The sequence below is a fragment of the Sminthopsis crassicaudata genome, chromosome 1, assembly GCF_048593235.1.
Source record: "Sminthopsis crassicaudata isolate SCR6 chromosome 1, ASM4859323v1, whole genome shotgun sequence".
Taxonomy (NCBI): Eukaryota; Metazoa; Chordata; class Mammalia; order Dasyuromorphia; family Dasyuridae; genus Sminthopsis; species Sminthopsis crassicaudata.
The window spans coordinates 586449616-586477289 of NC_133617.1; the positions used below are offsets into that span (position 1 = coordinate 586449616).

Here is a 27674-nt window from a genome sequence, read left to right on the forward strand (position 1 = left end):
TCATTCAGGATCAAAGTCAAAATAACAATCTGGGATCCATTTTTTTTCTCTTGACTGGTTACAAGTATGAATCAGTACTGTAAAGGAAGGGAGGAGAAACAAACAATCAGTAAGTGAACCAACTGCAGGGTTAGGGCACCACTACTTTAAAACCTGAATAGGCATATCAAGACATAATCAGTTACAGAATAATTCATTTAAGGAACCAGATTTTTTTTACAAAAATTTTTTTTTATTTCACCAAGAGTTTTACATATCTTACATGTGTAGAATATTTACAAAGTCACTTTTTATAGCATTCATTTAATGTTTAGTATTTCCGATTATTGCTTTTTTTTTTTTTTTCCTATTTTCATCAGCACAGTGCTGTCCAGTACTCACAGTCATTAAAAAATCAGCTTTTTCGGCAATCCTCCTAGGAAGAAATAGTAACAATTTTACTGGTTAATAAGTTCCAATTATCTCTTCCATATTAAAGTTTTCTAAGATCACTTACTCAGCACTAATTATACTAAAAGAAATTTATCACAACCTCTACTAAAAAAAAAGATTAAGACTGGCCATTTTTTGCCAATTTACTATATGAAATGCAGGCTGCTATCTTCTGAGTAAATGATGTGCACTTTTCAATAGAAGCATATAAAGCTATAATAAGTTCTGCTCAACTTCTATAATAATTTAAGTTCATAAAAAGTTAAATTAGAAGTGAAGAGTCATTAGGAGTAGAGGAGAGTATATATTTGGAAATGAAAAACAAAAGGCATCAATAAACTATTAATTGAAAAAGTTAAAATTGCATCTTCCAACTTTATTTATGTCATATTTCATTAATGTGCTTTAATTAGCACAATAATAAACATCAGTAGAAAATCCAAATGTCTTTACAAACATTTGAGGCAGGCAGGGGGTGTAGTGGATAGCATACTGGGCCTGAAGTCAGGAGGACTCATATATCTGGCCTCTGGCACTTACTGTCTGGGTAAGGGTAGGCAAGTTATTAAGCCTGTCTGTTTCAGTTTCCTCAACTATAAAATGGGGATAATTTATAAAATGGGGAGTACTGATCTTATGGGGTTGTTATGAGGATCAAATATTTGAAGCGTGTCTAGAACATTAGTTGGTGCTAAATAAATGCTTACTAACAGACATTTTCACATTTATTATAAGAGATAAACATTAAGGAGGAAATTCAAATTAATGATAAATTCTTATTAAAGGTAAAACCTAAATAAAATATTCAACTAAAAATCCTACAGATTAAATCTATATACTGATGATCTAAATCTTGTGTAAAATGCATATCATTCTTAAACCAAGTAATTAACATTAGTTAACAGCCAGGTGATATAGTCCAAAACACTGAATCAGAATCAGTGAGTGACAAATCTGGCCTCAGACACTTACTAACTGATGACCCTAAGCAAGTCATTTCACTTCTGCTTGCCTCAGTTTTCTCAACTATTAAAAGGGGATAATAAGAGCACTCACCTCCCAGGATGCTTGTAAGGATCAAAACAGATATTAGTTGCAAAGGTTTTAAACTTCAAAACACCCTACAAATGCTAGCCATTATTATTATTAAAAATATTTGTATATTTATAGTTTATAGAGTTCTGTATATTTCTTAAAAACCCAGGGTTTCTACCTTGTTCCAAGGCATCTGTCCGTTTCCGTTTAGCTGCCACAGCTAGAGTTGGTTGCTCCTTCAGTGCTTCTGCAGGACAGTTTGGTCTTGGCAGATGGCATCCAGGAGTAGGCCCTGGTCGGTTACTAAAATATTTAGTTTTCAATGCCTTAAAAAAAAAAAAAAAAAGCCAAAAGTAGTTTTAAATAAAGCAACCAAAATTTTCATTACATTCCCTCTTTTCTCTAGCCTGAACAAATTAAATGTTTAAGTAACATCACAGAAACCTCATGTTTTGTTTTGTTTTTTTCACTGAGGGAGGACCAAGCGTATCTAATTGGGGTATAAACATTCTTGGGTTATCAGTATCCCTTAAAAATGAAAATTGCATTAGAAAAATAAAAATTAAAAGCTTAGCTAATACTGGACTGGGAATGTCTTTCCATACCTCTTTTTTCAAGTTATGTCTGTTCTTTATAATTCTGCAATAGTCACTTTTGATTTTGTATATGTTGTTTTCCTGACTCTATTTACTTTGCTTTATATTTGGTATTGGCTTTTAAAGGATTATTTGTGCACCAAAATGGCCTTGCCACCATGATGCCTTTATTTCTATTTTTAATATGATTCTAAATATTTCAAAAAAAATAAATTTGCAAAATAGGTTTTCAAACATATTAAAAACTGGACAGATATATTACTACCCAGAAAACTGCAAATAACAGTCACTTTAATGAGAACAGGGCCACAAGATTCAAAGAAGCCTTTAAGGTTAAATAATCTAAGTTCATTTCACAAGAGGATTTGTCTAAGGATCTCTTTAGTTAAATTGTGACAGGGCTCAGACTAGAACCGAGATCTACTGCTTTTTATCTTCTCCACAGAATTTGTACTTTTCATACAAATACACAAACTTGAAAGAATAACCTCCAACTTAAACAATTTTGCCCTGTTATTAATTCAACAAACTGTTGGCAACTGTGGGCTAAAAATTCTAGTATCCAACAGAGAGGTCCTGGATTTCAATAAAAACAACTGAGTCTGTAAAATAGATTGTTTTCCAAGCCATGGCTATACTATGGAAAAATGAAACTTCTTCTATACTATGTAACAATCTTAGTGAAGAAAGTTCCTTCCTGCCTCCATCATAAAAATACGCTATTGAAAACCGTTTCCAACGGCCTCTCTAATTCAGGTCGCAAAAGATATAAATGAAATTCAGTTTCTTATTTTTCTACAGTTCCAAAATAGAAACTTAAAAACATTAGTGGGATACTGCAAATAGCAACTTTACTTTCAAGGTGTGATGGCAATTATTGTCACATTAAAGAAAATGTTTCCCCAACATTTTTACAAGATTATCTTAACACATTTTTTAAAAGATATGTTAAAATACCTGAGTAGCTGTGAGTCGTGTACAAGGATTAAACGTGAATAAACCTTGTATGAGGTCTAGTAAGTCATCTCCTGCAGCACTGAAGATATGTTGTAAAGGGATTCCAGGGAAACTCTTAAATGTCACATAATCTGGAAGACTACACATTCCCTATAGAAATTGTAAAAATTATCAGACTTAAGGATAGGAAAAACAATGTATTAAAAAAAAAACACCAATATGACACAAAAGATATTTCCCAGTACATATACAATCAATCCACCTACAAAGTATGTTCCCCTAGAATGTAAGTTATCAAAACAAAGCAATATGCTCTTCCACTTTAATGGTGCAGTGTCAACATTGATCTGGTGTTTAACCAGAGCTTTCTGCTGCTGCTTCTCATGCTGACTTTTTTCTACATAGGCAGAAACAGAAATGACTGTGTAATCTGGCTCTGCTCTTTCTTTGTCCTGAAATATCTCCAAGTCTTTCTATGTTTCCCTGAATTTTTCATACTCATTGCTTATGATGCAATGATATTCCATCATATACATATTCCACAATGTTAAGACATTTCTCAATCCTTGGGCAAATAATTTGCTAACAGTTTTTTTTTTTTTTTTAAAACTATGCACTCTAAGTAATTATTAAAGACACGGACAGGCAGCCTGGTTCAATATGGAGGAACATGTCTCTGAAGTTAAGAAAAATTGTATTCAAAACCTGTCTCTGACACATAGTGTCTTTGTAAATTTGAGTAAGTCAACTTTTATCTCTCAATGTTCCAGGAAAGTTTATAAGGTGTTAAGTTGTAAAGTAGTTACTGATAGGCAGTGAGTGGAAGCAGTTGCATAAATATGGAATCCGATATACTAATAAAATCACAGGTGTGGACCAAAAATAAAGCAACTGGAGGTATACAACAAAGGAATGGGAAAAGAACAAAGAACCAAAAATACTTAGGACTTATCTATTTGCAGCAATGCTAAATATTTAAATCAAACAGATACAGTTTCTATACTACAAACCTATAATTTTCAGCAAAAAGAAATGACATTTATTAGGTATAGGTGAGGGAACACTGATTATAGACAGAATTTATATTTTATACCAAAAAAAATCCCTGTTTTGATAGGGAGAAAAGGGAAGCTAAGTATTTAGGCAGGGTGAGATTTAGAAACCCCTATCCTACTCTTACTGCCAGATTAAGCTTTAAAAAAAAATTATATTAAATCACAAAATATTTAATAGCACTTAACCACCTCTAGAACCTGGCACACAACATATATGTTGTTCAATACACATATATGTGTGCAGAATTTCTTATTCAATTATTATGTTATTATAACATTGATAAATTTAAGGTAAGAACATAATCTACATCATCAAGTTGTTGATGACTACTTAGAGCAAACGCACACTCTCAACTCAATTACATTTTCAGTGTTTCCTTTAATAATAAGGATCATGGTGGAGACTAGGAAATAAACATTTATTCTGAAGTCATAGACCTTTCCCTCTACTTTACATTTCCTGAAAGGTTCACTCAATGTAAACATTTCTTGCAAGGAAAGAAAATGGAGGAGATTGGCTTACTTACAGAATGGCCCAGTACACTGAGAGGCAAAATGATTTGTCCAGAATTACAAGGCATTATGGGGAGGAAGTAGGGCTTGATTGAACCCAGGTCTTCTGAATCCACCTGGTTCTTTAGTATCCCACAATGATTTTTAAGAGAATGAAGTATGCCACAAAAGGCATTCTGAAGACTGTGACATTCAGTGAGTTATTGAGGCAACAAGAAGAAAAATATGAAAACAGATTCAAAATAGAAGCAGAAATCTAGAGAAAATTGATTTCTATAGGGCTTAAGATATTCTGGGAATTCAACAATTTTGGTTTAAAAAGGATAAAAATTAAAGGAATTATTCTTTAATCTTGGATCTGAGTAAATACCATTTGAACCACTATGGAAGGACTATTTCTTAAATGATATACTTTAAATCCCTTAAGTTATATAGCTTCATAAGAAAAATACACAGGTAATCCAATAAGGCATGTTTATTTTTTTTTTCAGATGCTTATTGATGATTTTATTGTACTTTATTAAGAAATCTAAATGATTCCATTTAAAAATCCTTATATAATTTGCAATAGTCTTGTCATTCCCACAATTACAAGGAATATGATCTATTAAAATGTTTTAACATTGCCATACTTATTTGTTCTACTAAAAAAACTAGATACCTGCAGTGAAATTCATCTGATGCCAGCATTTAAGCACATGACAACATCAACAAAGAGAGCAAAGTCAAAGAGAATGTAGAAGGCTTACAGGCCACTGCTCTTCTGTTGGTGTTCCTAAAGTTTCAAATATTCGTGTTAGTTGATCAAGGTCAGAATCTCCTGGCAAAAAAGGACCTGGGAAAAAAAAAAAAGAAAGAGAAAGAAAGAAAGAGAGAGAGAAAGAGAGAGAGAGAGAAAGAGAGAGAGAGAGAAAGAGAGAGAGAGAGAAAGAGAGAAAGAGAGAGAAGAGAGAAAGAGAGAAAGAGAGAAAGAGAGAAAGAGAGAAGAGAGAAGAGAGAGAGAAAGAAAGAAAGAAAGAAAGAAAGAAAGAAAGAAAGAAAGAAAGAAAGAAAGAAAGAAAGAAAGAAAGAGAAAAAAGGAAAAAAAGAAAGAAGTAATTTCTTATAAAAAGAATTCATAAAATATTCTACCCCTAAAAGTATCTAATTCCAGTTAAGTTTCTAAAATATTAAAAACTTTTTCCTTGAAAATGATTACCTAGGGCTAAACTGTTACTTTGATAAGCATCAACAATGAGTTATTCTAGTCTAATCAAGTATAGTCTGGTGGACATATCCTGGATTTGCAATCAAATGTCCTGTGCTAAAAATCCAGCTCATTGTTCTTATTAGCAACCACTGGCTAGCAAGTGGTTTTACCCTGCAAATCTCAGTTTCTTCTTTTATAAAACAAGGAAGGGGAGGAACAGGAGACCAGATGATCCCTTGTCCTAAATGTTATTACACAGATGAATCCCAGTATTGCTCTGAGAACACTTCATACGTAAAGTTAATTAGGACCTCAAATTTTTGTATTAGATGATAAGATGACTCAATGTACATCACATAATGTCCTTTACATGGAAATTAAAATAATGTAATAGTTTCTAGAGAGCAAAAAAGTTCACTCTAAACATGAAGCAGAAATAATGGCAAATGTGGCAATGTGATTATTATTGACAGAGAAAAACCTAAGCAATTATTATAAATTAAGAAGAGTGGGAGAGGCAATACAAGTGATATATTATTTATATGTGTGTGTGTATATATACACACACACACACACACATATATACAAATAATACCTATGATACGAAAACTCATGATATAGCATTTTTATAAAAAGAATTTTGAACTTGAACTCCGACCTCGGACACTGTAAGTTATAAGAATAATTTATAAACAGGTTAAAAACTAAATCTTTGATGTATCACAAATACAATTACAAATGATACAATGATCAAATGCTGTGGGGGTTTAGGGCAGGATATGAATAAGTATAGATTTGATAAGCCAGGGAAAATTCTATGGAAGTGATGGGACTTGAGCTAGGCTTCCAAGGAGGAACAGTTTGTGTGTGTATGTGTCTAAAAAAAAATATACATTTAGTCAACACTGATTCAGATATATAACATTTTATGTGCGAGTAGTCTGCACTACAAACTATAAAGCACTACTTAGCTTATCAATCCTTTCAGTTACATGTTAGGATTATTACAAGGTGCTAAGTCAGTTGTCTGGTACTTAACAATTCTCTGGTTCAGAGTTCACACCTTTAAAGGAGTTCAAACCTTTAAAGGAGTTTGCTCATTGGTTCTATAAGGAATTCCCACAAGCCCACTCTCTGTGAGGATATAAGAAGCCAACATTGAGTGGGGAAGTCAGTCTGGATTGGGTTAAGGAGAAGACTTTCCAGGAGAACTTCAGGGAAGCTGGAAGAGATTCAGAGCGAGGATTCAGTGGATTCGCAAGTCCAGCAGATTCACAAATCTAAAGGAAAAGCCTGCTCATGGACTTCCAGGAGATTCACAACTAGGATTGACTTCTGGGAAACCCACAATCCCACTCTCGGAGGCAGAGTCTGATTCCCAGACTCTAAGAGATTCAGAGTCAAGATTTCATTCCCACGTCTACCTTCGTGCCGGCTGGAAGCTTTGGATTCAGAGGGAGCTAGAGATTGAAGCTAGCTGGAGACATTCTGACAGGAAAAGATTCAAGACTTTGAAGGACACAATATAGGATCTGGACTTTAACTCCCGGCTGCATTTTGGGATTATTGGAATTGAATTAGAATTAAAGCCAAGGCTGCCTCCAGAAGCTCCCCAAGAAACCTGCACCCAGAGAATGATTACAATTTAGAGAAAAAGAACATTACATTTTGGCACCCAACATGGGGCAAGGACTTTTGCTTATCCTGACTCTGGCTGATTCTGAGCCCTTCGGGGAGCTTGCCCGGACTTTATATTTTGGTGCCCGAACAGGGACAGACAGGATTCTGATTCCAGTAGAAAAGCCTCCGATCCAGATTTCAGTGGAAAAGTCTCTCTGACCCAGAAATAAGGATGAGTAACAAGGAAACTTTGTTAAAAGAGCTAAAGTAGAATTTCAGCGAAATGGGGCAAATTTTTAGAAAACAGCTTTCTGTTTCTGTTCAAGGAAAATGTTTAGAGAGCATTGTCAAGGTTATGAAAAGCCAAAGATTGATTATAATTTTGGAGGAGATCACTGAACTTTTAAAAACTGTGCAGGTCATATGTCCTTGATTTTCTATGGAAAAAGAAGACTGGAAATTAGTAGGAGAGAAATTTTGTCAATACAATTTGTCAATGCAATTTTGTCAATGATATAATTCAACTGGCTTTAGGAAATTATAAGTTATAGAATAAGGAAAAAGAAAAGGGAGCAAAAGGGGGAAGTGTCAACTAAATTAGGTGAAAAGGATGAATAAGATAACAATGGAGTTTTAAGTACAATTCTGAGCAACAGAAGCATTTCCCATCTCCTCCTCCCTCAAATAACCCTTCATGGGTGGAGGGAGAAGGAGAAGGGGAAAAGGCACAACAGAATCGCCTGTGAAGCAGCCTATGACAAGATTAGAAAAAGCATTGGTTAAGGCTAAGAGAGAAGGACAGGATGTAAGTGATTTTATAGATGCATATCCTGTGATTGAAGAGCTTGATTCTTCAGGTCAAAATAAGAGAAGATATACTCCTATTGATTTGGATAAAATTAAGGATTTGAAAAAAAGGTTGCACTCTTTAGCCACATCATCTTATGTTAAAATGTTACTAGATAGTTGGCTCATGAAATCCTAACCCCTAATGATTGGAAATCCATAGAAAGAACATGTTTAGAACCTGGACAAAACTTGTTGTGACTTTCAGAGTATCATGAATTATGTAGGATTCAAGTCAGATGCAATATGGAAACAGGAGTTAACATACAATTCACTTTTGACCAACTAGCAGGTGAAGGTCAGTATGGAGAGAATTCAGAACAGATTTATTATCCCATAACAGTGTATGAGCAAAATTTCTAAGGCTGCAATAAAAGCTTGGGGTTCCCTCCCTGGACAGAAAGATCAAGGGGAGGTTTTCACAAAAATAGAGCAAGGTCCCAATGAACTTTTTGTGGATTTTGTGGGATGTCTGCAAACTGCTGTCATAAGAACTATTGGAGAGAATGCAGCTATAGAAATTATGACCAGACATTTGGCTATGGAAAATACCAATGAGCTTTGCAAAAGAATTATATGGGAACTAGACAAAGATGCTTCTTTAGAGGAGATCATAAGATGCTGTGCTAGTGGGCACAAATGCTTATTATACCCAGACAATGATGAACATGGAAAGACAGGGTCCCTCCTGGCAAAGGACTTCTAGAGAAATTTGTTGATGTTTTCAATGTGGAAAAGTTGGACATCTAAGAGCTCAATGTAGATATAGAGATAGAGTGAGAAGACCTAAAACCCCATGTCCAAAATGTCACAAGGGCTTCCAAATATAGTGACCTAGAGAAATGAGAGGTGGAGCCCAGCTCCAGCCCCTCAGGTGGGGTATGATGACAGACGAGGTTACACCTAGAGAATTGTTAAGTACCAGACAACAAACTTAGTACCTTGTAATAATCCTAAACAGTTAGACATTTCATTTTTTTTTTTTAAGTGGAAAAATGTCTACATTTCTAATCACAATTTCTAAAAACTGCTCATCAGGTTAACAGAAGGAAAGACATACACAATACAAAAGAATCTATATGTAAATTCAAGGCTTACCCTCAGAAGCAATTCTGCTAATATACAGCCAACAGCCCACATGTCGACCCCTACACCGTACATTCTGGCTCCAAAGAGGAGCTCAGGGGCTCTATACCATCTGAAGAAAGAATTAAAAATATTGCCTTTTTACAATAAAAGCACTAAAAAAATTCAGCTAATTTTCCTGGTTACATCATAACAGCACAGGTCACATTTGCTTTACAGAATGGATTAATTTTTGAAAAATAAGTCATAAAGGAAATTTCTGTACAATATATATAATTTTGTCCCTTATGGCTATTGGAAGATCAGCAATGGATTCCCAAAGATTATGAAAGCCTGCAGAGTGGGGATAAGAAAAAGTAAGGGACAATCTTGTAGCATGCTGGGCATTTTTGTCCAACAGGAAAGCGATGAAGTTTCTGGAGTCCTATTCTTAAAAAAAAAAACAACACCCCATTCCTGGAACCCTAGTAATGCTTCCATTATTGGGAAAATGCCCTAACTCCATGTTTAGAGTTAATCATAACCTTAATAGGTTATTAAGGTTTACAAAGTGCTTTACAAACATATTCCATATAACATCATCGGGAAATAGGTACTATCGTTATTTTCATTTTACAGATAAGGAAATTGAGACAAAGGTTATGTTACTTACTCAAGTTATATATCTAGGGTCTGAGAGTTCTGAATTCAGGTCTTGCTGATACCTTGCCCAATGCTCTCTTTGTTGGACCAACTAGAATTTAGAACCCAGTGGCAGAGCTAGAAGGCACTGTCTTAATCCAATTTATACCCCCATGAATTGTCCAAGGTTCAGCAACTAATCAGTGACAGGATTAAGACTAGAATCCAGAATTTGAGACATCTGGGTAAGCTCTCTTTCCACCTTACCATTTTGCTTCTCTCTTCCTTTTTGGAAGAGTATGATAATGTCCATGAGAACTGGAGTCACCCTGATCATCTAACGAACTGATTTTCTATTTCTTTTGACTGTGCAAATTAGAAATTTTACATATTGATTAAACTTAAGATAAGGAAGATATACTAACTGTAATTGCAAGGATATACAAAGAAGTTAACAAGAAATTCAGTTATCAATACTATCAAAAGGATATATATATATATCCTCATTAGCTTTCTTTGAAAAGAGATTGTCTAATAGGTCATCTTAATATTCTTAGCTCTTCAAGGAATGAAATCACAATCCTCCTTTCTTAATTCCATTTTTAAAAAATAGGTGAAGCTTATTCAGGTACTGAGATCAACAATTCACTTAATGTCCTCAGACAAATTTAGAAGAAGACTTGAGAATGCAAATGAACACTAAATTAGAATCTTGCCAACAGACACTTTGAAAATTAATAATCAGCATTCATTAGATCAAGAATAATTTACCAACAATTAGGCATTTATCTAAAAGAAGACAAGAATGGAAAAGAGATGCTTCTATGTACACAGTAATATTTATGGCAGTATTTTTTGTAGTAGCAAAAAACTGGAAAGAAAGTAGATGGCTATTGAGTAGGGAATATGCTAAACAAAGTGTGATTGGTGCATGTAATGGAACCTAACTGTGCTGAAAAAATAATGACTGATTAAAACAGAAAAGTATGGGAAGACGTAAACTTATACTTCGTGAAACAAACAGAATCAGAAATACAATATACACAATAACCACAACTTTGCAAATGGAGAGTTAGACAAAATGATTGAAATGGAATGCTGAAAATTCTAATGACCAATCTAGGCCCCAAAGAAGAAATATGAGAAGGCATTTCAGCCTATTTCTTTGTAGAAGCTATGGGTGTGATATAATAATAAGTTAACATTTATTTATTTACTATATGCCAGGCAGGCACTGTGCTAAGCACTTTACAATTAATATCTTATTTGATCTTCACAACAACTCTGGAGGATAATGCTATTATTATCCTCATTTTACAACAGAGGAAACTGAGGTAAACAGGAGTGAATTGACTTGCCCAGGGTCAAATAGCTAATAAGTGTAAGTGGCCAAATTTAAACTCAGGTCTGCCTGACTGCAAGCTTAGAACTCTATTTTACTGCACCATATAGTTTTGCTGAACTTGCATTTCCTTTTTTTTTTTTTTTTTTTTTCTTTTTTAAAAAATTCTTTATTAAAAAGAAAGGTTCTCTAGGAGGGATGCCTTGGGAAACGTAGGTGACATAATGGAATCAATGAAAAATTTAAAAAATAAAATAGAAATACAAAAATATGTTTTGCTCATCTATTTTGTCATTTTGGGTTTTGACATATTAAAAAAGAGAAAAAAAATGGAAAAGATTTATTCACTCAATTTATGGTTTTTTCTCTCACTTTTGCTGTCAAAAACTTCATTTTCCATTGCTTACAAGTCTAGGAATATTCAAAACTACCTTTACATTGGGCAACTAGGTGGCACAGTGAATAGATCACTGAATAGAAACTTATCTTTCTGAGCTCAAATTTGGCTTTAATTATTTACAAGCTGGATGACCCTAGGCAAGTCACTTCACCTTGTTAGCCTTAATGTTTTCATCTATAAAATGGGATGGAGAAGGAAATGGCAAACCATTTCAGCATCTTTGCCAAGAAAACCCCAAATGGGATCTTGGAGAGTTGGACATAACTGAAAAGGACAGAATAACAACAAAAACCTTTCAGTTCCTCTTACATGATTGTGCTAAATACATCACTAGCTCTGGAAAGATTATTAATGGAGGAGAATTAATCTCAAAGTAACAGTTTGTTTATATGGGAGACTGAGTAGATTTGCAAAGGAGTATAAAGACTTAAGATAGGAAAATTAAGAGAGAGAATTTTGAAAGTTACATAAGAGATATGGACAGGCAGAGAAATTATCATTACAAACTAAATGATCTTCAGTACTCTTAACAGCAAGGTTCATTTACATGAAAGATTTACAATAAGGTTTTGAATTATGTCTATAAAGCAAGGCAGATACACAGCATGGATAATCAAACATTTTAAAGAAAGCGCCGAAGCACCAGCCCAATTCTCTATATCAAGGGTGTCAAACATATCACCCGAAAGCCACATACAAGTCCATAACACTTCAGCACGCAGTCCAAATCAGATTAAAATGTAACTTGGAAGTAATTAACAAGATAAATAAAAATACAATAAAAGACAAATGGTATTACATTTTAAGTTTAAATCAGTATGTGGCTTGTAGGGGTCTTTGTGTCTCAATTAGTGGCCCCTGTTCCATGAACTTGCCATCATTGTCCTACAAGAGTGTTTTTAAGCTCAAGTTATATCACCAGGCTGTGGGCAGACATTCTAAAGGTGACTTGTGTTTTCTGACAGTACCCAATTAACAATGCCTGAGACTACCCTCCCAAGGAAAAATGAACAGTTAAGTGCCTTTCACGTAGTGGTCATTCCAAATGGTAAGAGCTAGATTAGCCTCCATTCTAGTCCAGTTAGGGGTTTTCAGTTATGGGTGTGTGTAAACTAATTCTTTAAAACCTTTTGTATATTATTTTGTCTCACAAGACCTGGTTCAGTCATTTGTCAGATACAATTATTATCCAAAACTAAATTGCCAGTGGCCACACAGAAGTCTTCTACCCACCCCATAACATGTCCAAGTGTCATTATATACAGCCTTTCCCTGTGCCTCTTCTGTTCCCCCTCAAAGATCCACATTATAAGGGGGACAAATCTCCCTTACTACAGCCTTAGGTTAAGCTTAAACATTACTATTTCCATATATTGGGTGGTTAACACTCATTTCTGATATTGCAGACTTCCTTTTATCTCTTAGCAGCAGCTCCAAGTATCAGTTATCACTTTTTTCCTTTTCTCTTCTCTGGTGTACCTCATTCCCAGATAACCAGAAAAGAATGATTACTCTTTAAGATTCTTCCAAGTTTGTTAACAAGAGGTGGGTAAGAAATAGAAAAATAATTTTCATAACTTTCCTTAAATCATCAGGAATGAACCAGGAATCAATTTTTAATCCCACAGCCACTTACTTTAGCTTACCTAGTTACAACTTGATGTGTATATGCTCTATTGGGACTTCCAAATGACTTAGCTAGACCAAAATCAGCCAATTTTAAAACTCCATTTTCATCCAACAGCAAGTTGTTTGGTTTTAGATCCTATAAAGAAAACAAGGGAAAATTAAATTTTACAATAATAAATTTAGCTGGCTTAATTTGATTTTTAAAAGAGCCATAACATTATAATGATATACTGCCATGTTAAGTAAGTACATTTGTCCCTAAAAGTAAGATTTATATAGAGTGTACAAATTTCAATATTTGAAGAGATACTTTGGAAAAGAAGCATGCTAACACTCTGGGAACCATGTTAAAATTACTAAGTAAATCAATACTATTAAAACATGGCAAGAAAGGTTTTTTTGTTTTTTTTTTCCCTGAGGCTGGGGTTAAGTGACTTGCCCAGGGTCACACAGCTAGGAAGTGTTAAGTGTCTGAGACCATATTTGAACTCAGGTCCTCCTGAATTCAGGGCTGGTGCTCTATCCACTGCACCACCTAGCTGCCCAAAAAGGAATAGTTTTAAGATGTGTAATACCCAAAATTGCTGCTTATAAGTACTTGAGGAGTAGTTTTACACACCATTAGCTTGCTAGTTGAAAATCTTTTAATATTCATTCAAAACAAAAACCCAAAGGACTTCTACTAGAGTGATAATACAGTTTGTCAAGTCTGATGTCCCTGAAAATAAAAGAATAAAATATTTTTGAATTTACACAAATCTGGCCTGGTCTTTCCACCTGCAGTGAAATTTGTGTCATTTTCTTTAATTGAAATCTGGAAAGTCATAGTATTCCTTAATTATAATCCCATGGTGTTTGTTGTGGTGGTACAGTTGTTTTAATCATGTCTGACTCTTTGTGACCCCATTTCCAGTTTTCTTGACAAAAGATAATGAAGTGGTTTGTCATCTCATTTTACAGACAAAGGAAACTAAAGCAAGCAGAATTAAGTGACTTGCCCAGGGTCAAATAACTAGTAAATGTCTAAGGCCACATTTGAATTCAGATGTTCCCAACTCCCAGATGATGCTCTATCTATTGTACCATCTAGCTGCTATGTTGTTGAGCTAACCAACATACCAGTGTTTTGTGACTATTAAGAGAACTCTGACACAATTAAGTATATCAGCAAATACTTTCTCAAAAACTTACACTGACTCAAGAATACCTCAAATGGGAGGCAACTGAGTATAACAAAACTTGGTAAAGTCCAGAAGACCTGGGCTCTGTTACTTACTAGCTATAAGAACTGAGGGAACAACCATTTCCCACATAACAAGGTAACACATATAAAGTGCTTTGTGAACTTTAAAATACTACATAAATGTTAGCTATGATCAAAATTGATCATCATTAAGTCTAATGTAAGTATATTACCATTTTAAAGAATATAGAGTATGAAACACAAATCTTCTGAGAAAAAAAAATTGTAACTGGATGGAATTCTTCACAATAGGCTTTAGGACACCTATCTGAGATAATGGCAAAGTAAGAAAGAATTATTGTTTTATAACTAAAGCATTTATATCAAATTACGTATCTGTGCCACCTGAGTTCCCATAGTGTATTCTTATGAGACTAAGCTCCATAAAGACAGGGGCTATCTTAATCTAAACTTTTCTCTCTTCCAGAACCTGGTGCAGTACTCTTATCTTCCAGACTCATCCCCACTATTTTTGTCTACCAAGCCATTTCAAGTAATCTCTTCACCCTGGATGCTCACTCCACCCCTAGATTACTTTTTTCACCTTACGTACCCTTCATTTGTGGGCCTCCCAGAAACTCCAATTTGGAGGCAGTTCTTGACTTGAACTGTCTTCACTCCTTTCCAGGCTGCATTAATTTCTACTAGACTTTCTCTATCAAGCTGCCTCTTCAATGGTGAACTTCACCTCTGCTTTTCCCCTCAAATTTTTTAGCTCCCTTTTATTGGTTGTCTTTCCCATCTTTTTCCAGTATTTAACAGAGTGTCCACACATAGTAAACACTTAATAAATGATTGTTGACTGAGGAGATGATTATTTACACACATTATTAAGGTAGCATAGAATGGTGGGTGAAAAGCAGCCTCAAAGTTAGGAAGACCTGAGCTCAAGGCATGCTTTTGATTCATTATGTAAATTGTGTGATTTTGGGAAAATAATAGCTTCTCAATGTTCTAGGCAATTTTCTAAGACTCTATGTTACAAAGAAGGTGCTAACTTATACTGGTAGTGGGAGTGTCCTAAGCCCACTGCTAAAGAGTTAAGAGACTTGTAATTTTACCTCTTCAAAATTCAAATGTGAATTAGCAGAAGGCACCTAGTAATAAGGATGACTAGGAGTGTCTGGGCCTAGAACATTTATCTAATACAGCAACAGAGATAGTATTCAAATGACAAAGTTGGTCCCTAATTATTGATCCCCTAAATTTGTCATGTATAACAGACCACCACATATAGAAGCAATCATACTGACCATGACAGCTAATATCTTACCCGATGTAGAATCCAGTGTTGATGCAAATATTCTAATCCTTGGAGAGTCATTAGCATGTAGGCTTTGATATGTGAAGGTGTCAGCACAAGACTATTATCCTTTATTATTACCTATGAAACAATTTCATATTATATACTTAAACTTCAGGAACAGAAATTATTTTTCTTTCAATAAAACATTATACAAATGTCATGAGGTTTCTGATACTATTTCTTACAGGGATTATTTAAAGAAAAGATGTTTTTGTGTTTTTAATGAAAGGTCAGATTTGTACCCCACTATAAAATAAATCAATAAATTAAACTATATCAAGAGGGCAAAATGAAAATTTTCTGTGTAATTTGTGTGGCTTGTATAAAGATGACTTAATGATAAATCAAGTAAGAGGTAAAATGTAGAGAACCTTGGGTATATTATAATTTTAGAACATGTAAAGCTATGATTAAAAAACTGACATTCCTCTGTCTAGCAGTGTATTCATAAACACAAAGGCAATTTTTATATCCTTTTGATATCAAATAAGTTTCCTCCAGAAGTCTTGAGCTACTCTTACCTCTAAATCAGTTTCCATAAAGTCAAAGACAAGACTAATATTGGACTTGTGCCCAAAAGCATCAAGGAGCTGTTTGAAAACAACAAAAAAATTTTTTACTCCTCTATGTTCTTAAAGATTTGTCACACACATTAACACTGAGACCTGTTTTTAAAATAAAACACTATGATTATGAGCCAGTTCATGTATGTTCTATTAATCACTAAGTACTCAAACTCATTATGTAAATTCGTTTTATTGAATTATCTATTTATGTGGTCTCCAATGTTATAATTTAATTAGATTTCTATAAACAAACTCTAGTTCTCATGCTTTCTATTTCCCCCCACATATGGAAGTTATGAACTGACTTCTTCCTAGATTCCCAATTTAAAGACTACTTTAGAACAAAATGTAAAATTACTATGAAGATAGTTACTGGCATTAAAATGAATATTGCCCACCCTATTCTTCTCTTTGTTAGCCCTCCCAAAGCAAAAAAAGTCATGAAAATTAAGTTAGTCACTGGTCCAGGGATAAAAAAAAAAAGTGTTATTTCATTACCCATGAAATTAAAGAAATAAAATCTGTAGCAAGGTGGACAATATTTTATGGGCTAGTAAACTTTAATGTTTTTCATTAAGGCAGCAACTTATCATCCAAAAGAGTCTACTAATCTTATCACATTCAATAAAAGATCAGATACCCAAATTCCAAATTTCAATAATGTACTCACACCAATAATATTTGGATGGCTTAATTCCTGAAGTAATTTTATTTCCCTCAAAGCTGTTCTGTTGATACCTGCAAAAGAGTAAAATGAGAATCAACAGTTCTGAAATATATTTCCTCTTTGTAAAGAAATACAAGCATCTTTTCTGACATCTAAGAAATACATTCTAAAAAAGTTCCTGCAACTAAGAATGCACACAACATTCTGCCTTAGTAATTTTGTTTTGTTTTTTTGCCTCTGTGAGACGAGAAGTTAAACATATATTTATTTGAAATGCACCATTTGTATAAAATAGGATTTTAGATTCTACAGTCCTTGAGGGCACCATTCTAATATACTGGTGTAAAAATTTTTTTTATAGTACTCAGTAGGACACTCACTACAATAAATTCAAAGCACTGTGCAAAGAACTACAGGGAAGGAGGAGGGTGTCAAGCAAAAATCAAGAAGAAAATAGTTCTTGCCCTCAAGGAGTATATGTTCTATTCATGCTATCTCTAGAAATATTAAACTTTAAAAAAGAATAAAAAAGAAAACTTAAAAAAAAAAAAAAAGAAATCAAGAAAAGACTTAAGTTTCCTATCCTTTGCTACACTGGGGGATTAACATCAAGCAGATGCATTCCCAGTAGAGGCTCTGCAAACAAAAAGCCTACAGAACCATGTTGATGAGCATGCTCCAGCATTGGCCTCAAGTCATCATCTTTTCTCCATGAGTCAACATTCACCCCTAGAATGTCAAGCCAAGTGAAATCACAATACAGGGAGAAAGCAAATATAAGGCTCGAAGAGCCCCTTCAAAGGTTCTTCCTGGGGGTAACCTGTTTCTGGCCTCCATCCCACCTCCTTTCCTCCCACACCTCAAGGGTATATTCAATTTTAAAGCAGTCCTTAAAGTCGACCATTCACTTTATTCCAATCCTTGACTAAATTAAGTCTGCTCACCTCTCAAACTGCTCCAGATTAAAAAGTTAGTCTGGTAAGAGTATACTGACTCTCTCTCTCTAAACCAAAGCTTCATTAAATTCCAAATGAATTATTACTTTTGTTTCTTAATTAAAGGAAACAAAAAAATCGAACTCCTCGTACAATGGAAACATGCTCTTGAAAGGGCAAGTAAATAAAAGGATTTAGATTGTAAGAAGGATAATTTTGGAAAGCTCAAAGGTCCCCTATGGTGAGGAGCTTTGTGGGCTTTTTCTCTGTCACATTTGGGATGCAAGAAATCATTACATCATGTCTATACCTCACTGATCCCTTCAAGCCTTCCCTTTATGCAAGAACAGGGGCTTTTCCCATCATGTCAAAGGACATCATTTATTTATCCAGTAAATATTTTTATATGTTGATTACCATCTTTGGCTTCTGATCTGTGTCCAAGTTTGATCTGGAGGGGAAAAAAAATACATTAAAATTTAGTACCATGATTAATTATCCTGTAAACATGTACCACTTCTAGAGATCATCAGAACTAGACCTGAGTTCAGAGTCCTAGAGATGGAAACTTTAAAGAAAAGCAAAATAGTCAATCACTACCTTTATGGATGGGGAAGATGATCCAAGACTAAACAAGGAACAGAGAGGATCAAAGAAGAAAAAATGGACAATTCTGATTACATAAAATAAAAAATAATAAAATATAAACTCTGAACAATGTAATTATTCCAGAAAATAAATGATTGGGTATGCTACCCACATCTTGACAGAGAAGTAATAGACAAAATATAGAGTAAGACACTTTTTTGGGATATGATCATCATGTGAATTTGTTTTGACTATATTTATACTTGTTCTAAGTATCTTGATTTGTCTTTTCAAAGGGAATGGCAAGTAGAAAGGAAAAATAAATGCTTGTTAAGTGAAAATATTTTAATTTTAAAAAATTAAATAACATTAAATATCCCTTCCCCTCAAAAAAAAAAAACCCCACAGGTCATACTCAATTAGTTTCACTAGTTGTTCTGATAGGGTTACTAAACTGGTAAATCAGGAGTGCCACAGGTCAATATATTATATTTTTTTGCTTTGGGAGGGCTAACAAAGAAAAGAATAGGGTGGGCAGTATTCATCTTAATGCCAATAACTATTTTCATAGTAATTTTACACTTTGTTCTAAAGTCATATATCCTTTCTGAGTGATCTTCATTGCCCCCTTTTGTAAAAGGGAGGTGGAGGAAAATTGGGTTAAATGTGCTTAGTTATCTAATAGCTTTAGATACTTGAACAAGTGTAGTCTGTCTGGACCTTGGTTTCTTCACCTTGTTAAATGAGGTATTGGAGTAGATTGGGATCTTAGCTTTTTTTTTTTTTTTCTAATTTTGATAACTTTCAATATAATTATATTTTTAAAAACAGTCCTGTGTGTTCAGTACAGTTAAAAATATTATTCTAAGAAATCCATACACTTTACCACATTCAAAAGGGCTCCATAACACAGAGCAGGTTAAGAATCCCTGGACTAGATGATTTCTTAAGGTCCCTTTCAGTTTTAAATCGAGGATTTACTGTTATTTCCTTCATACCCATCCTTCAATCCTTTTTTCCATGAAGGTTTTTTTTTTTTTTAATTTTATCTCTACTTTCAAGTTCTCCTCTGACTTCCTTTAGAATTAATGTCATGTGTTATCATACTCATTCTACCTGGAGCTTATAATTTAATTATTTATCTATATTTTAGAATGTAACATCCTTAAAGGCACAGTATCCCTTTACTTATCTTGTCACAATGCTTTGCACATTAATGTTTGAGTGAAAGGACCAAGTAGAGTCATATAATATGTCATCAGATCCTTTTCTCAATATTGAAATTCATATATTAATAGTCACTAAAATTTGGATATAGTCATTCAGAAACCTTAGATTTTATTATCTATATAATCACATGTCCTATATCTGCCCATTAATGTGTACAAAATATAATGAGCAACTATGATATATTTGACTTGGATGAATAGTGAAAATAATCACATGAAATTTGGGGAAAGGCCTGGGTTCTGGCTGGGACCTGTGAATAACTGGTGAACTGTTTTCAACAACTCTTCAATTAAGTGTCTTGTCTGAGGGCTAAAGAGCTTACATGACTTAACCAGTAAGTCAAAGGCAAGACTGTAAGACTGATTTTGCTGACTCCGAGATGGAATGAAAAGGGAACTGAAAAAACTCCAAAATCTCAAGTTATACATGGATAAATTTAACATAAACTAGTAGTTTGTTGTCTTTTGTTTTCAAATAGGACCATGACATCTGGGAGGTGGTACCATGACATGCAAGTGAATTAAGAGAGGAAGGGCTGTGCAAAGTAACCAGCCTAATTTTCCTCAGAAATCAATTGGCTACATAATGAATGCAGAATTTTTAGAAGAAATCTTTAGCTCAGGGCTGAAACTAGTTATTCTGGGTCCAGGATAACCTCTACAAACAGTAATTCAAACAAGAACCTGTTGGGTTAGGGAGGACAGGGTAATACCTCCTTCAAGATAAGAGGAGGAAGCCTGGAGCTAATCTTGACTTCTAACTTTCTTTCTATTAGATAAGTTTCTTGTTTACCTAATCATTCTGCCTAAAGAGTTACTTATCTGGTTTAAGTACTGAAAATTTATTTTGTAAATTTAAATTGCATTCCCTGGGACAAAGCCTAGGTTGTTTTATCCTAGAAAAGACTGATGTAAATAAAGTACTAGAGTTTCATCATAATGTGTTAGATATTTTGTGGAATACAATATGCAATTTTACATGTATCATATTTTAAGGACATAAAGAGCAATCAGGATGGTAAAACATCTGGAAACAATATTATAAGAAATCATAGATTTGGAACTGGAAGGAACCTCAGGCAATAATGAATTCAACATCCTCATAAAGAAAATGAGGAAACTGAGCGTAAGAGAAGTGAATTAGTTGCCCAGGATGGTGCTGCTAATAAGGAGACAGGATTCAAAGGTCTTTAAGATTTGTACTATCCACTGGAACACCTGGATTCCTTTGGTAGGTAACAAGGAAATAGAAAGGATTTGACAAAAATCCTGTTATTAAATAAGCTTTCCTTTACTAGAAACATTCAAGTAGATTAGGAGAATGCCTAAGATTCTGTAGAAAAGAGATTTCTGCATTGGGTAGAAAAATATCAGATGATGGCCTAAATAAAGTTAATTTCAACTTTAAGTCCTATGTTAGGCATGTGTTGATAAATGTTTAACAACTTGATTTCTGGGAAAACACACACACACACAACCAACCAGCTTGTATGAATGACACATTTTTAAATTTTAATCTACATTATTAACATTTAATTGGACACTTTTAAAGTATAATCTACAAAATAAAGTATCAAGCCCTTTATAGCACTTGCTGACTTTTTGAGTTGTAAATGCTAACAATGACAACTTAACACTGTGTTCTATGGCTCCAGCACATCCTCATGAGATGAACTCCCGATTTTTAATATATGCAGGGAAGTAGACAAGTTACAATTGCAAATTATTTAAACTCCAAAGTTAATTTAAATCATTCAGCTTAAAGACCTATATTGGTGGCACCAATATAGGTACAAAACAAACACTCCCTACTCTCAAAGAACTTACACTCTTCGATCTATAGAATAAATAAATTTAAAAAAAAAAAAAAATCTGAGAAGGAAGAGCTCTTTGTGGGCAACTCAGCCTAGAAGGAAGCTAGGAATTCTAAGAGGAAAAGAGTTTGGAATGGAGAACAATCCAGTTATACAGGCCAGTCAGAAGCACTCAGATAGGAGATAAAATATTAAGCTTGGGGAACTACAAGCCTGTTGGGCTTAAAAAAAGCAAGAAATGTGGCTGGCAGAATTAAAATGCCAAATTAAGAAGCCTAAATTTTGTCATAGAGATTTTAAAAAAAGGACTAAAGCTATATAATTACCAAGAGTAGTTACAAAAAAAAAATTGAAGCAGGTTTTTTTTTTTTTGATGAAAGTCTCAATATACAAGCCTTCAAATTGAATTGAGTCAAATTTATAAAAAGAGCCATTCCACAATTAATAAATGTTCAAAAGACAGGAAGAGTTTTCAAATGAAGTAATCGTAGCAGTCTGTGGTCATATGAAGAAGTGCTTTAACTCACTCTAGATTGGAGAAATGCAAATTGAAATAATTCTGTGATGTTTTGGCACCCACGTTAGATAGGCAAAAAGTTAGATAGACAAATGGGGAAATGATAGATGTTTGAAGTTGAGACATTGGTGCCGCTATGAAATGATTCAATCATTTTGTAGAGAAATTTGGAATTACGCCCAAAGGGCTAGAAAGCCACATATGCTCTTTGACTTAACAATACTACATTAGTCTATATCCCAAGAGACAAAATAAAAAGAAAAGGACATGGACACACACACACAGCAACTGTTCTGGGGGCAAAGAAATGGAAATTGAGGGAATATTCATCAATGAAGAATGGCTGAATAAAATATAGTCTGTAATTATGATGGAATACTATTGTGCTATAAGAAATGATGAAGAGAATAATACTCCTCTCAGAAAAACTTAGGCACTTCCATGAGCTGATGCAAAGTGAAATGCACTGTACAAAGTAACATCAACATTGTAAGATGATCAACTATGAATAATAACTATTCTCAGCAATACAATGGTACAAGACTACTCTGAAGGACTGTTATCCAGAGAAAGAACATTAATGGTATCTGAATACAGATTGAAGCAAATTTTTAATTTTATTTTTAATTCTATATTTTCTTTCACAATATAACTATTATGAAAATATTTTCTTCCACAATGTGACTTATCATAGAAATGTTCTGCATGATTTCACATGTATAACCTATACTGAATTATTTGCATTCTGGGGGGGAGAGGACAGTACAGAATCTGGAACTCAAAGTTTTAAAAAATGAATGTTTTAAGTTTTTTATGTAACTGGAGAAAAATACTAAATACATTTTTTTATTTTAAAAATTGCTTTGGGAGCTATGATATGGAAAGAAAAAAATCTGGAATGAGGAAGCCCTCCAACCAAGAAGGCTTTTTGTCATTTTTGTTAATAACTCAGGAAAAAGTTGATGAAGGAAGTCTAGAACTAGGGAACTGAAAAGGCAACAAATGCAAAAGATATTGTAGAGGCAAAGCTCCAGGCAACTGACTGGATTTGAGGGCCTAGGGGAAAGAAATTGGGTTTGAAAAAGAAGTGTTATGATTTCTTAGAATGCCAGCCTGGGTGACTAGGCTTGGTGATAAGTTTTAGAAACCAAAATGCACCTCAGCAATCACCTAGTTCAGTCTCATTTTGGAGATAAAAAAATTCCAGAAAGAAACTTACGTTACTTTTCCAAGGTTTTCAGTTAGTTTAGGGAAGACTAAGTCAGGTTTTCTGACTTCTAGTATTCCGTGCTATTCTTTCCACATGAGACATTTACAAAGGAGATAACAGCTTAAACTAGAATCTGAGGAATTTAGATTGAAGAAGACAAAGTTTCAAATTATAAAGCAAATAATTCTAAGGAATATCTTATTGCTACTAGCACAGAGTAGTTTATTTTAGATGTGGTCCTAATTCAAGGTAAAAGTAGCTATGAGAACCTTGCAAGGTGCTTCCAACCCTCAAATGGCCAGCCATTTCCTTTCAATCCCAGAGTTAGCAGGGAATTAGTCTGAATGAGTAAAAAAGGTCACCAAGACAAAAGCAGCAGGAAAAAAGAATTGAAGATTGAAAGGGGAAAAGGGCCCTAAAGATCATCAAAAGTCTAATTCCTTATCTTCACAGATAAAGAAACTAGAGCCTGAAAAAATTAAATAATTTCCCATGGTCATATAGGTACCCAATAGCAGAACTATTATTCAAAGTTAGGTCTTCTGGCCCTTTCCACTGTACCTGGAAAAAAAAAAAAAGCAAGGGACTAAAATAATCCAAATTAATTCTCTTCTGTTAAATAAGTTGACTTTATTAAAGTCATAAAAGTCAAACAAAATGAAAAGAAACTTCAAATCATATATGTTACAAAAGAAAATATTTCTATGACAAGGGATAATGGATCAAAATAGAGAGCTTCCTAGATCCGTAATGAAAACAAAACTTAGAAACACAAAATAGTGGAGAGGGGAGGGAAATCCAAACCAGAAAATAAACAGAGTCATGGAGTCTCTGGGATGAGCAAGATAATAGAATGCTTAATGTTTGATATTATCTACAGTTTAGGGACCAAAATGAGTAAAAAGATTTTATTTTTAAAAATTGTATGATCATAACAAACAAGTTCCCACATTATACCTTAAATAAAAGTAAACATTATTGCTCTAGATCAGTGGTCCTCAAACTTTTCAAATAGGGGCCAGTCCATTGTCCCTCAGACTGTGGGAGGGCGGGACTATAGTAAAAACAAAAGATCACACTCTGTCTCCGCCCCTCAGCCCAATTACCATAACCCTGCGGCCACATCTGACCTGTGGGCAGTAGTTTGAGAATCCCTGCTCTAAGCCAACAAAATATTAAAAAGCTAAGGGTGTTCATTTCAAATGAACTTATAATTTTATTACTGGAGTTCCCTTTGCAACTGTTCTGGAATTTATGGTTTTAGAGATCTCTTAGGTTATGGCACTAAATGATTTGATCCCAGTCACAGGGGCAATAATGAGTGTTAGAGATGACACTTGAAATCAGTCTATCCTAATTCTGTTGACAATAATGATCCATATAGAAGAAAATAAAGAATCTAAAAGTACTCTCTTAATCAATAAACATGAAAACAAAGGCCTACTTTTGTGCTAGACACTGTTGAATTAAAGGTACAAAGAAAAGGAAACAAAATTTTTTTTAAATGTGTGTACATATAGATACATTATATGTGTAACATATATGCATGTGATTTTGGATCTCCTTCACAGGCTAATTGTACACTATTTCAAAGTCCGATTCTTTTTGTTCAGCAAAACAACTGTTTGGACATGTATACATATATTGTATTTAATTTATACTTTAACATATTTAACGTGTATTGGTCAACCTGCCATGTGGGGGGGGGGAGGGAGGTAGAGGTGGGAAAAAATTAGAACAAAAGGTTTGGCAATTGCCAATGTTGTGAAATTACCCATGCATATATCTGGTAAATAAAAACTATTAAATATTATATATATATGCATGTGTACAAGTGAAGATAGCTAGACCCAAGTCTTTGACTTCCTAAGTGTAATTCCTCCCTAAGAGCTCCCTTTATCAACAGACTGGCACAAGTTACATGATCAAGAGTTACAGCTACCAGAGGAATAAATAGCTCCTCCAGGTCACATGAGCACCTTGAGTGCGAGGGGAACTTGTTTCAGCCCTTCTAGATTCCCAGGAAAGCTCTCCAGGCACTACACCGAGCCCTCTCCACAAATATTACTGGACCAGTGATTTCATCAGGACAGGGACTTCTCTGCAAATTCCTAACCCCATGTATTTACTGGATCCGCATTTTGTACAGTGGAGTACATAACCCTAAGTATGCACAAGAGAGATACAAACTAAATACTTTGTTTTAGAAAAGATAGAAAGGAAAAAGCAAAGGCCGGGAAAGGACCAGACCAAAGCAGGTTGCGTGGATCAGCAAAAGATACTTGGGTTGGTCAGCGACTTGAAGGAAGTTAGAAACTTGAAGAGGAGGAGCAATAAGGCCACTTGGCCGGCACAAGCACCGCATACAAAGTTAACTGCACTAAAGGCAAGCTGGAGTTCAGTTGAGAAGGGCTTTAAATGAACATCTGCGGATTCGGTCGATGATGCCCAAGGCACTGGGGAGCCACGGCAGCTGGTGAAGGGAGTGCTCCCCCCTCCACCTTAAAATCCCCGTGGTTATTTGTTTCGAGACCTGGAGACAGGAGGGCAAAACTCACCTTTTTAATAGCGACGATCTGGCCAGTGTTTTTGTCCCTGGCTTTGTAGACTGTGGCGAACTAGAACGGAAGAGCACAGAAAGTTATTTTCTCCACGCGTGGCTGATGGGAAGAGGGAGGGGGAGGGGACGGCACCGCGAATGGCCGGGCCGGAGGCCCCACACTGGGGCCTAGCCCTGGGCCCGACCTGGGCAGCGTCCGACGTCCGCGGTCCACCTGCTCCGGGTCCAGGACTCCCGAGCTGCCCCCCCGCCCCCGACCACAGGCACCCAGGGCGCGGGTACCTGTCCCTCCCCGAGGAAGTCTAGCTTCTCGTAGCGCTTCGCTCGCGACTTCACGTCTAACGCCATTGACGCCCGCGCAGAGCCCGGGAAGGGGAAGGGGGGAAGGGAATTTAAAGCGACCTCAGCCGGCCCAACAGTCACTTCCGTCCTACCGTTCCCCACAGATTCTTAAAGCATTCGGCCCCAGACTTCCGCGATAGGCGGGACGATTATGGATACCATCATTTCATTGGGCGTCAGCAACTCCCGCCTCCGCCAGGAAGCGACAAAGAGACTACTTCCGGGTGTATATCTAGCGAATCCCCGCCTCCCCCGGCCCTAGCAACCGCCGTGGCTTCTCTAGTGACTCAGCCTTGCCGCCCCGCCCATCACCGGAAATGAACATATAAGAAGAGGTTGCCCAAGGGAGTCTACATGGCGGTCACCTGTCATTTTATTCTGGGTTCGAGAGAGTTAGACGTTTTCTGCAGAAAACGGGAAGCGGGATCTGAGATACAGGATAAAGGGTAGGAGTAGCGGGAGGCTCCAGGGTCCCATAGCAGATTTCAAATCTTCCTTAGTCTTGAAACCCTTTCTCGACTCGAGCCTGGCACGGAGGAGTCGTTTTCATAAAGTCTCAGGCATTCATTCCTGTTGTCATGGTAACGAAGGACGCCACGGTTTGCTCCGAGGCTCTTTGGACCAAGCATCTTGCCATGCCTCGTTCCCCGAAACTGTAAAGGGAGACATTGAGCCGAAAACTGTCCTCAATAACTCGGGTTTAAAAAAAAAAAAAAAAAAACTAAGGTTTAGAGTCGTTTCCTCACAATCTGGAGAGAGAAGCAGTGCTAGCATCATTATTCATTGTTTACAAATGGCGAAAATGAGACTCCGGAGTTAAGCGTCTGGGGCCAAAAATCAAATTCGGGATTCACACCTTTGATCTCGAGTCGGGGGCGGGGGGGGGGGGGGGGGTGTGAAGGGGAAACTAGACGTGTGAGGGAAGAGAAAAAAGTGACTCAGTTTTTCGAGGAATAGTAAGAGTCCTGAATTTGACATGTCTGAATGCTGCCCAGTTGGATCTTGAGGAAATGACTTGACTGAACTATAGCTCCTCATGAGTAAAGAGGAAGTTTAAGGGTTTTGCTATTTGACTGTCCTTTACAGTTCCTTATCCTAAATCTAGAATCCAAATATTTAAGGTGATGGAAAGAAGTATATATATATAGTTTTACCTTCAAAGCTTGTTTCATTAGGTTTCACCCTGGGGATGGTGAACTTAGAACTGTGGGGGGTGCATGTAGGAGGTTAAAAGGTGGTGGAGGGGTGGAGGGAAGAAAGCTGAATTAATGAGGAAGCAAAAAAAGGGGGGGCAACAGCCATTAGAATAGGAGATTCAGTATGGGCAGAAGCTAGGAAGAATGACATGGAGGGAATAAGGGGCAAAAATGGGCTTG

The 27674-nt window shown here is 35.5% G+C and overlaps 1 protein-coding gene across 1 annotated transcript; it reads right to left on the minus strand.

Moving 5' to 3' along the window:
* Positions 1-210: 210 nt before the first annotated feature.
* On the minus strand, positions 211-26415 carry CDK7 (cyclin dependent kinase 7). Its single transcript, XM_074282362.1, has 12 exons — positions 26239-26415; positions 25955-26014; positions 18456-18489; positions 17107-17174; positions 16392-16460; positions 15838-15948; positions 13339-13457; positions 9340-9441; positions 5338-5422; positions 3021-3170; positions 1646-1793; positions 211-415 (listed from the first exon to the last, which is right to left on the minus strand). Exons 1-12 carry the CDS (start codon positions 26302-26304, stop codon positions 387-389), a joined length of 1041 nt encoding a protein of 346 aa, XP_074138463.1. The 5' UTR covers positions 26305-26415; the 3' UTR covers positions 211-386.
* Between the last annotated feature and the right edge of the window lie 1259 nt (positions 26416-27674).

Excerpts from the sequence above, each read along its gene's own strand:
- CDK7 (XM_074282362.1), bottom strand. The coding sequence starts at position 26,304 with ATGGCGTTAGACGTGAAGTCGCGAGCGAAGCGCTACGAGAAGCTAGAC. Across the intron at positions 3,171-5,337 it reads CAACAGAAGAGCAGTGGCCT|GGAATGTGTAGTCTTCCAGA; the intron begins GTAAGCCTTCTA and ends CAATTTCTATAG. Across the intron at positions 416-1,645 it reads GACAGATGCCTTGGAACAAG|GAGGATTGCCGAAAAAGCTG; the intron begins GTAGAAACCCTG and ends ATTTCTTCCTAG.